The sequence below is a fragment of the Myotis lucifugus genome, unplaced genomic scaffold, assembly GCF_000147115.1.
Source record: "Myotis lucifugus unplaced genomic scaffold, Myoluc2.0 scaffold_65, whole genome shotgun sequence".
Classification (NCBI taxonomy): domain Eukaryota; kingdom Metazoa; phylum Chordata; class Mammalia; order Chiroptera; family Vespertilionidae; genus Myotis; species Myotis lucifugus.
The window spans coordinates 5,475,447-5,486,799 of record NW_005871113.1 but is presented as its reverse complement, the minus strand read 5'-3'; the positions used below and the strand labels follow the sequence as shown (position 1 = coordinate 5,486,799).

The 11,353-nt window shown below is 49.3% G+C and overlaps 1 protein-coding gene across 6 annotated transcripts in view; it reads left to right on the top strand.

Annotated features, from left to right (window-relative positions):
• The window catches only part of HHAT (hedgehog acyltransferase), a 161,620-nt gene that overhangs the window by 27,803 nt on the left and 122,464 nt on the right, over window positions 1-11,353 (top strand). For 5 of the 6 annotated variants that reach the window (XR_002829557.1, XM_006089916.3, XM_023754791.1 and 2 more), the window contains exons 5-6: window positions 5,511-5,705; window positions 6,953-7,168. Coding sequence is in view for 5 of the 6 variants with exons in the window: in XM_006089916.3 (XP_006089978.1) it covers window positions 5,511-5,705; window positions 6,953-7,168 (411 nt within the window). In the remaining variant the exon portion in view is untranslated. Of the gene's footprint in view, window positions 1-2,758; window positions 2,894-5,510; window positions 5,706-6,952; window positions 7,169-11,353 lie in introns of those variants that run through there. The other variant, XM_023754792.1, reaches the window with a different exon arrangement.

Sequence of the window (11,353 nt, the reverse complement as noted above, 5' to 3'; positions counted from 1 at the left end):
AGAATCATTGATCGGCTGCTTCCTGAACACCACACTGCGGATCAAGCTCACAACCCCGGCATGTGCTCCATCCGGGAATTGAACCATGACCTTCTGGCTCATAGGTTGATGCTCAACCACTGGGCTGGACCTGTCATTTTATCTGCAGAACACATGTCGTCCAAAGTTAGTAGTAGGTGGCTTTGCATTTTTCTTGGAATGAGACAGAGTTCACAGAGTCGTCATCCCCTCCCCCCCCGTGTGTGTGTGTGTGTGTGTGTGTGTGTGTGTGTGTGTGTGTCCCGTCCCCTTTGGGACCACAGGTTTGATTTGTGGGACAGCTGGCGAGCAGGGCTCTGGCCGGGGCTGGGGCACAGTGCTTTCTTTGTGCGCGTCTGCTTGGTCCTTATATAAGTATGAACCACAGCTTTGGCCCCACGAGCTCTGTGCTTTCACCACCTGGCGAAGTGTTCCAGATGGCCCTAATCTGGGTGGGTGTTTTGGTACTTAGGGTGGATGATTTGGACCGGAGTTCGTTTATTTCCCTGTCCTTGGAGGCATCCTGAACTGTGACCAGCACTGTGCAGGGCCAGATGTTAGCGATTCTTGGTGTCACAGCCTTAAACCCTGAAGGATGCTTCGCATCTCCATCTAATACCTAATCTCGTCTCTTCCCTTGCAAGCCCTGCCTCCTTCCAAAGAGAGGCAGCTTATTTTCAAAAGCATAGCTTTCTTTCTTTCTTTTTTGCCATGACAAGTAATGAAACTTTCCACTGAGCTCCTTGGCCGAGGTTAAAGGCCTTTTCTCTGGGCAGGGCTCTCTGGGTTTTGGTGACTGCGCCAGGGCCCGGTGCCCAGGGAGGGGCGGCTGAATAGCGGCTCTGGGCCCAGGCTGTGGTTTGTTATGATTGGCGTGTGCGCTGGGCGGGTCAGACAGTTCCTCCTTTCTCCAACACCCCTGTGGCCTCACCACCACCTGAGACCATGTGTTCTCAGCCCTCAGAACGGAAAATAACCCTGCAGGAAGGTTCTGAGAAGGCCGCCCCGGGTGGGGGCTGCGGGTTGGGGCTGTTGCTAACCACAGAGCAGTTTTCACTGTATCTGAACCCACATCATTAGCATCCGGGCCCGGCCCGCTGAGCTCATCGGCCACAGGACTGCAGGCGTGTTGGCTGAGATGAGTAAAGGAACCTCGGAAGGGCCGCCGGGGAACGGGCGCTCCTCCCAGCTGGTTACCGAAACCGCACACCTAATAGGGATCCCAGGCACTAGTGGCTCTCCTGGAACCGGGCTCTTTCTCCTCCATCAGTGCAGATCCAGGGAGGGAGCCCCTCCCTCCAGCCCCCTCCCGCCTTGCTCCCGGGAAAAGCAGGCTGGAAGGCAGCTGTTTGGACTCTGGGATGGTTTTCTTTTCTCCCTGTTTGTTTGTGGAGATATACAGACATATTTTCAGCAGCGGCTCCCCTTGACTATGTAATAAACTATGCCACGCATCAGGATCACCGATGGACTCCTTTCATTTAATTCTCAAACAGTGCCCTGCCGAGTGGTTTTCAGGCAGATGCGGGAGAATGAATACACAGCACAGTCTGGTACAGTTGCCAACAGGCGTCTTCACCGAGGCCTGGCATTTTCGTTTCTCCCGACAGAGAGAACGAGGGAAACCACGCAGGCACATCCTATTACCAGTCCGTGCCCACAGCCCAGCAAAGCTAGAGCAGAAGAGAAGTAGGGATGGTGTGAGCGGGGGCACTGCCAGCCAGCTCTCCCTGCCTCCCTGTGAAGAACATCTGAAGACGGTAGATTTGCAGGAGGAAGGGGGGCCAGTCCCCCGGCTGTTCTCAGGGGCGCTGCTTTCAGCCTTGGGAATGCGCCAGCTCAACTGGTTTGTGCCCGGGAGACCTCACTGGGGCGGTAGGCAGCAGTTCTACCGCAGAGGTCTGCTCCCACAGGTAGGGGCCTGTGCCTTACCAGGTGCCAACTTGAGATTCCCCCCAACATAAAAGACCCCCGAGCATGGGGAACACACAGTAGGCAGTGAGGTGTGGAAAGACTCCCCTCTGTTTCAGATGCATTGGCAAAGCAGCCTTTGTTTATAAGGGGTTAAGTGGTATAAGGAGAGACTTTGGAAAACTGCAGGATTTCACATTAGCGGACCAAAAAGTCCAAAATGTTGGTGCTGATTTCTTGTTATGTCTTAGTCATAACTACCAGGTTAAATCCTAAGACTTGGGGAAGCATATTCATCCATCCATCCATCCATCCATCCATCTTTGCATCCACCCATCCACCCCTCCTTCTATACATCCACCCATCCAGTATTTATGAAACACTTGCTATATGCTAGGTACCCATTGCGTTCTGGGCTTACATTATTATAACACAAACATGACAGGATATTAGTCTTCTAAGGGAGGCCATCAAGTAGAGAGCCAGCTTCCCTTGCCCCTTTTGAGAAATGGGTCAGTGTGGACACAGGGAGCAGGGGGAGTAGGGGAAGGTCGCCTCCCTACTTCAGTCTGGGCAGTAAGCCCTGTGTCCCCTCAGAAAGGCCATCGTATTCTTAGTCTGGCTTCATCTCTTCTGCCAGAAAACTGAGGACAGTTTTTAAACAATGTTTGTTAGGTTTTTTAGAAGTTTCTCCTCTGCCCCTGCTTTCCCTTTTATCTTTATTAGAAATGGAAGAGCCTGGAATAAATAGAGGTAAGGAGTTGGGATCGTTCTGATGAATTTTGCATCCAGCAAAGTTCAACCTGTCTTATTCTCCAGCTTCAGGTTGCTCGGACTTTGATATCCTTTCAAAGAGCAGCGAGATAGCCCTCCTGCACACCCACCAGAATGGCTCAGCTGTAACAGTAACAAACACCAAATGCTGCTGAGGATCCGGGTGAACTGGGCCACTCATACATTGCTGGTGAGAACCTGAGATGGCCATTCTGGAAAACTGTTTGTAATTTCTTACAGAACTCAACATGTCACTACCACGCATCCCAGCAGGTTCACACTTGGGCATTCGTTCCAGAGAAATGAACACTTATTTTTTACACTAAACCTGAACACAGATGTTCACGTCAGTTTTATTTATGATGGCCCCAAACTGGAAATAGCCCAGATGTCCTCAAACGGGTGAATGGTGAAGCAAATGGTGTTACGTCCACATCAGGGGATGCTATGCAGCAATAGGGGAGCCAAGCGTTGGTGCCTGCAGCAACGTGGATGGATCTCCAGGGGGATTATGCTGAGAGGAGAAAGCTAACCCAAAGGTTACGTGCTGTGTAACTTTTGAAATGAGGCATGGAGGGCTACTCACCCTATATCAGGATTTTAGTGGAGTTTTGTGGATGGGATTACAATCGCATTTTAAAAAAAAAGTACCTTTGTTGTCGAACGTTATACAGATGTACCCCCCCCCCATCAGTCCCCTTCTGGCCCACACCCTCCCCCTTGCCCCAGGCCTTCACCACATATGGTCCATGTCCATGCATTTTTATAGACAAAGTATGAAAATCGGTATCTTATAGGTGCTTCTTTTGCACTGTCCACATCTTTTCCTTTTCATCACCTGTTCGCCGTGAACATATGTAGTAGATTTGCCTTTACCCATGGGTGAGCATGGGTGGGCGGTATGAGGGTTTGTAGAGAACACGAGGTGAACGAGAGAGCATTTTCTGTGAAGTCTTCGAGAGAACGACGTCCAATGTCGCCTGCCTGGACTGTTTGGCAGGAGGGAGACAGTGGGGGATGGAATTTGGGACCCGCTCACGTGCCCCCAGGTAGCCTTGGTGAGCACGGGAACTCATCAGAGAATCTCTCGAGCACATGGGGTTTGCACAGCACTATGAAGTATTTCCTGAAGGTTCGGTCAGCGTTTCCAAGTTGAAGCAGCTTAAGTCTGTGGTTCAATTCCCAAACGAATCCCAGAAAACAGGCTTTTCCCAAATGGATCAAATAGCACTTAATAAAAACGTGGCTGTGTATATGTGCATGTACGTAGCATGAAACAATCCCAAGCGGTAAATAATGCTGCTGTAGGTCATGTTGCAAAAGAACCTTTTTTTTTTTCCCATTTGTTGTGACTACTTCTTAAAACACCCTTGGCGACCTTGTTTCTTATACTTGCACTCTGCCCAGAGGTGAGTGTTTGGGGGAAAGTTTGAAGCAAATTTATGTGGCTGTTTCCTGTGGGCGGTAGGATGGAAAAATAGTAAAAATGAACTGCAGATTTCTCTGATTTTCTTGGAACTTAAAAGTGGCTGACATAATCGCGCATTTAAAACGTTCTCTCTTGAGCTGGAGTATAGGTTTAGGAAAAATTGTACTTCAGCAATTTCTTTTTTTTTTGGAAGAGTTAGCATCTAAGGATGGGATTTACAATTTACAGCCCACATCTGCCTTTCCCTTCAAGGAGGCTTTTTGTTTTTACAAGAAGACATTCCTGGAAACCATATTTTATATGCACGCTGAAAGGACACATCCTATTTCCCTATAGGATAACAACTGAAATTTCTACTGTTTGTACTGTGTATGCAGAGACCACTGTACTAGTAAGCATTCCACATGCATTTACTTGCTAAGTCCTCACAACAACCTTCTGAAGGAGGTACTGGTATTATCCTAATTTTATATATGAAAAAAAACCTGAGACACAAGAGACATGAAGCAACTTACCTAGGGTCACACAGCTAGTTAATGGGGACACTAGGATTTATTTAGGCCGTTGGACTTAAAACCATGAGTAATTAAACCACTGTGATATATTGCCTTTCAAACAACGTTAAACATCAGTGTGGCTTTTTTTTAAAAAAAAAATATATTTTATTGATTTTTTACAGAGAGGAAGGGAGAGAGATAGAGAGTTAGAAACATCGATCATCTGCCTCCTGCACACTCCCCACTGGGGATGTGCCCGCAACCAAGGTACATGCCCTTGACCGGAATCGAACCTGGGACCCTTCAATCCGCAGGCCGACGCTCTATCCACTGAGCCAAACCGGTTAGGGCATCAGTGTGGCTTTTAAGTGAGCCAGAGATGACCAAGAATTTATCATGAAAGCAAAGACATGCTAATTTACCTATTTAGTTACTCCATGGCAATCACTATAAAACTTGATAATAGAAAGATAGTCTCTGACTCTTCTAAAATGAGACAATGTTTTAATCAGGTTGACTGTGCAAAGGCCTCAATATCACAAAAAGCAGGTAAGATACACGTTTTCTGTGACATAAATTAGACTGTAAACAATATGCTAATGAAGTAAAAATGTAATTAAATATTTAATATTAAACCTGTGGTTTAGACTTTCAAAGCCTTTTGTGGTTTGGATGGCCCGGGTTTCTCAGTAAGACTCCTGGGAGATGTTCACCAATACTTGCTTTCACCATCACTTTTGCAGGATAGTGTGTGCAGGGGGTGGCCAAGCATTAGCCTCTCGTGGGTGGAACCTCCCATAACAATGCCCCTTAGCTTCCCCTTATCTCTGTTCTTCCCTCCCCCTCCCTCTGTGCCTCTCTCACCGGTCCTCTGTCCACAGCACAGACCCTGGTTCCTCACCGCCTACGGGATGTGGGCCTGCTGGTGTGTGCTGGGGACCCCAGGAACGGCCATGATCTTCCTCCACACCGTCATCTCCTTCTGCGTAGCCCAGTTCCGGTCACTGTTCCTGTCATGGCTCTGTTCTCTCCTCCTGCTCTCCACGCTGAGGCTGCAGGATGTGGAGGAAATTAAGGCAAGTGTCTCCGTTGGGGGGGAGAAGGTCCCTTGGGTGGTGCCCCCATCCTGTAGATCCCTTTTTCAGGCAGCAATTGAAGAACTGTGATGGGGCTCCTCCTAGTGGCCACGTGCGGTTGATGCATGTGAACCCTGGCGTTGCATTCTGCAGTCGTCTTTTGTAGCCATATGTCTTAGCCCTCTGAGGTTGCACAGGGCTAACCTTGAAGCCGTCTTAGCCCTCTGAGGTTGCACAGGGCTAACCTTTTCTTCCAGGTTGGGTAGGCATAGATGGTGGCAAATATCACAGGAACAGAGGGTCAGCAATAGAGAGAAAAGAAAGCAATAGTCCCTGTGCATTTCATCAGAAGTCATCTGGAGAGTACTGTACAATTTACAGGAAACTCGCACAAGCCTTGTCTCATCTGGTGCCCATGATAGCCCCTGAGACAGATAAGGCGGGTATTTCTTTGCATAGAAAATGTTGGAAAGTTTTTTATATTTTTTCTTAAATCACTGCAGAGCTGGAATTCCTGTGGTGTCTTTATTTTTGTTCATTCATTCATTCATTCACTCACTCACTCATTGATTCAAGTGATGGCACTTGGAATTCGTGTGTCCTGGATGGGCACCTGATGGGAAAGATGAGCTAGTGGACAATCCGTGTGACATTTATAAGCCGTGCTTTGTCTTCAGAATTGTTGGAGGAGCTGTCACAGTGTCCATGGGTAGTGGCTAACCTCCAGGATACCCAATGGATGGATCGACAGGTGCATACTGGGAAAATCTTCATTATGTTGCATCAGGCTTAATGCTGAGTTGATGGTTGATATTAGAGACACTCTTCTGCCCGCTGCTCTTTTTATTTATTTTTTATTTTTTTATTTTATTGATTTTTTACAGAGAGGAAGGGAGAGAGACAGAGAGTCAGAAACATTGATGAGAGAGAAACATCGATCAGCTGCCTCCTGCACACCCCCTACTGGGGATGTGCCCGCAACCCAGGTAAAGGACACTTATGTAATACCCTTTGTAATACTTTAAGCGAAAAATAAAAAAATATTAAAAAAAAAAAATACTGGTTTCGGCCTGCCCGCTGCTCTTTAACTGCTTGTTTTGATTACCACGGATTTACCTGCTGTTCAGTGGTTCTCGACTCCCTTTATGGCACTGCGGCTCTACCTGTGGAAGAAATCTCCTTCCCTGGAGACTGGGCCATGTCCCTACTTGCCACTCACGGGCTGTTCTTTCCTGGCGACTTTGCAGAGAGGGTGGTACAAGACAGAAAACGAGTACTACCTGCTGCAGTTCACGCTGACCGTCCGCTGCCTGTACTACACCAGCTTCAGCCTCGAGTTCTGCTGGCAGCAGCTGCCCTGCGGGCGCACCTTCTACTCCTTGCCCTGGATGATGGCCTATGTCTTCTATTACCCAGTCTTCCACAACGGGCCCATCCTCAGCTTCCCCGAGTTCATCGGACAGGTAAGTCCTTAGGAATTGGATTAGTGTTCTGTAGGTTAAGCCTCTGTCCTTGTTGCCATGTTCATGTAAGTGACCCCTGAGTTTGTTTTTTTTTAAATATATATTTATTGATTTCAGAGAGGAAGGGAGAGGGAGATAGAAACATCAATGATGACAGAATCATTGATTGACTGCCTCTTGCATGCCCCCTACTGAGGGTTGAGCCTGCAACCCGGGCATTGCCTGACTAGGAATTGAACCGTGATCTCCTGGTTTATGGGTCGATACTCAACCACTGAGCAACACCAGCCAGGCATAGTGCTCACAAATTTAAATCACATTATTGTCTTGAGTTTTAAAAAATGTACTTTGATTGATTTCAGAGAGGAAAGAAGAAGGAGAGAGAGAGAGAGAAACATCAATGATGAGAGAGAATCATCGATTGGCTGCCTCCTGCACACCCCCTACTGGGGATCGAGCCTGCAACCCCAGGCACGTGTCCTGACTGGGAATCGAATCATGACCTCCTGGTTCATGGGTTGATGCTCAACCACTGAGCAACACTGGCTGGGCTGTCTGGATTTTTTTTTTTTTTAACATAAGAAATACTTCAGGAAAATCAGCTTTCAAAATAAAACTCGACTTGTCCCAACCCTGATTCTCGAGGGACTGTGACAACCAGGATTAATAACTGGGCACAGCGAGGACCTCCTGGGGAGCCCGCGGGGCAGTCCCAGGGAAGGAAGAAATTGCGTTCTCATGGTATTGCTTGCAGAGTAGAAGGAGAAGCTGTCTAAGCTGTTGATTGGCAGATAGTATGCTCCCTCCTATTCTCACAAACTGCCGTAGCCTGGGATTGTTCGGGGCGATTTAGATGGGGTGATGGGTGGGGCCGGAGGGTTGGTGGGCACGTGTGTTTTTGGGTCTGGTGCCTGTGTCTGCCAGGACCCTGCCAGCCTTCACTCCACAGCAATCTGGTTTGAAGCTCACGTCAAGCCACCTTCCTCATTCCCACCTCACTTTTCCTCCCACTTAGATTTCTTTCTTATTCCACGGCTAGCCTCATGGAACATGTTAATGCAATTAATTCACCTACAGTGTTAGTAACTGAAAACACCGAAAACGGCCTTTCTCAGGGAGGTTCCTACCTCTCACCATCAAAACAAAATCCTGATTGAGGTGAGGAGAATAACATGCATGCACACACCGTACACGCAGTACATGTATGCACACACAGAACACACATGTGCACACAGTTCACACACGTGCAGGGCCCCCCCCCCCCCCAGGGCCTAGAAGTGCGGTTTAAAGTGTGGAACTTTTTCAGAGGAGAACACGAAACGTGACCCCTGGAGAAGTCAGAGGGTTCTTAGAAGTCCCTTAATTCTGTCTTAAAAAATTCCACTAAGTTATGCATTGTCCTCGAAAGTATATTTCTGCATGATAACAATAATGTCATGTTATAAAAGTGCCCGTTAAATTATTTAGCTGTTTTCCCTCTGCAAATCTGTAGGTGGCATTGGTATTCTAGGCAGACACTGTTTAGCCTGTGGATTTGCATACCTCAGTTTGGGTTGCATAGGATCCTTCTTTTGTCCTGAAGTAATTTTAAATCTGTTTGAAAATTCTGTTTAAAATGATTGCGTAAGACAGAGGTGGGCAGTGATGACAGCTGATCTAACTCCAGTTCTCAAAGTGTGTTCCCTGGACCAGCAGCACCAGGATCACCTGGGACCTTGGTGGCCGTGCAGATTCTCAGGCCCTGCCCAGACCTGCTGAGCCAGAGACTCAGGGTGGAAGGTGGGTGTGTGTGTGTGGGGGGAGCAGGGCCCAGTCAAGTGGTTTCACAGGCCCTCCAGGTGGTTCTGATGAATCTAGAGGTTGAGAACCACTCTCCTGAGCTCCTCAGAAGATTGGGGTAGGGGTGGGGGGCACAGGGTAGGGTGGGCTCAGGCCTTTTACAGTCTCCTCACCATTGAGAGGACTACACACCCTCCCTCCTCTCCCCCCACACCTCTCTGAAGCCAGATAGTGATTCTCAGAGAAACATGGAAACATTATTTTCCTAATTGCCTCTTGTCCATTGAGGAGCTTGGCCTTGCACTTTGTTTTTATGCAAATCATCCTTCTTTTCCTTTCTCCTCTGCTCCTCTGAAGTTGCCTCCTGTGGGGTCAGGCAGGAACCTGGGAGGCCAGGCAAGTCCTCTCTCTGTCGCTCAGAGGCGAGCTTTGAGATGACTGCCATCTGAACTCTCTCGGCCAAGGGTGCCCGTTCACTTGAGCTTCAGTCTGGGGAAGAGGAGGGCTGGCGTCTTCCCCCAGGGACTCAGGGGTGGGGCCTGGGTGGCACCCGTGTCCTGGCTCTCTCTTTTCTACTCCTTTCAAGTTGGAAGTAATTTCCGAAAGCAGGAAACTGGGGAAGACAAATTGAAACCTTTATCTACGATCACGGAAGTTTCATAGAGAAGTTGGTCTAGAAAAGGCAATATGTTTAGTGAGCTACAGGGCACATGAAAGCCCAGCCAGGAGGTCTCTGCAGCAGCCAAAGGTGCCTGCGGGGCACTTACCTCCTACGAGAAAAGGGGGTCGAAAAGGGTGCAGCTGAAGGAGGAAGCTAATCTAGTGGTGGAAGGGGTGTTTTGGAGAAGGGAAGGTGGGGTGGGGTGGGGAGGAAGAAAGCTGACTGGAAGGGCTTGTGAGCGGGGTTTGCTCTGAAGGAGTGCTTGAATAAATGCCTCAGATAGAAGGACTGGTAATATTGAATTTCCCAGTTAGACTCTCAGGTCCATGCTTACCAACGACTGAGAGCTGGAGATGGAGCTGTGCCATCAGGGGGCAGCAGAGTCCCACATAGAAATCTGCAAATCCGCCTGCAAAGAGGACCTTGTTGGGAACACCCCTGGGAGAAGGAACCTCTCACCCATTTTTTAGCACACAAATTGGCACACACAAGGTGAGGGGAGTGAAGTGTCCTCTGTAATGTGAGGCACGTGGAATTTGCACGCCTCCGTCATGAACAGGTAACATTTGCCTGTTAAAAGGTCTCCGTGCCTTAACTTGAGGGCCATCCCTGATGGCATTTGGAGTTTCAGGCTCTGTTTTTTTTTATTTTTTTGTTTTAATCCCGTGGTCTGTGGAATTCAGATACTGAGCTGGGGTAAGCGAGCGGGGTGGGGGGTGGGGTGGGAGGGGGGCGCGGTTGGGGGGTGGCCTGGGGGCGGGCGATGAGGGAAAGGCAGGACATGCTCTTGGTTTGCTTAGCGAGGAGCCTGGGCCACCACACCTCACTCTGAAGGGCTTGAATCGTTCAGTGGGTGCTGGAAAGTGTTTGGTGAGTTACTCACCTTCCTTGTGACTCAGTTTCCTTTATCAGTTAAATGGGAAGAGTAATAGTACCTCCCTCGCAGCCTTGACTAGGAATTAAATGAGTGTGTATAAGTAATGTGGCTTGACACATGAACGCTACGAGGTGTTAACCATTACTGTTATTTTTGCTCTGGCCTTCTGGGGTAAGTTTAGGCCAGACCGAGACCCTGGGTGTCCAGTCTGGTGGGTGCAGCAGCAGGGAATTCTGGGTAGTGTGCTGGTTTTATCCCTGCGGAAGAGGGACCCAGGCAGTAGCTGCAGGTGCAGGGGGGAGCCCAGCCCCTGAGGGGCTGCGGCTGGCAAGAGCCAGATAGACAGTCAGTGTCCCTGACGCACTGCTCAGGGTCTGGAGTGGGCTCCGGTTCCAGCATCTACCTGGAATAATACGAATTGTAATAAATAAAACTAACTGAGCACTGCTCCGAGCCAGGCCCGAGGAGAGAGCTACTGTTGTCATTACCACTTTACAGATGATGATGTGGAGGCAGAGAGAGCAGATAGGGGTGGAAGGAATAAAGACGGGGAGCCTCTTCATGCTCAGGTGCTGAGCGCCCGGTAGTCAGGGAGAAGGTGCGGCGTGGTTTGTGGACACGCGGGTCTGGAGGCTCAGGTTGGCCAGACCGGGCCCCGTCCTGGGGCAGCAACACCCACTCTTGCTCTGGCAGACACCGCTGTCTTCCACCGCCTGGGTCTGGATGCCTGGGGAGGGGCAGCCAGGGTCTGACTGGGGAATGGCTGCCTGTGAGCAGGGGATCAGCTCTGACCACTGGCTGGCAGAAGCTCCCCCGCCACAGAGGGATAAGCCGAGACTCCGACGCCCTTGCCCGAACGCAGAGATTG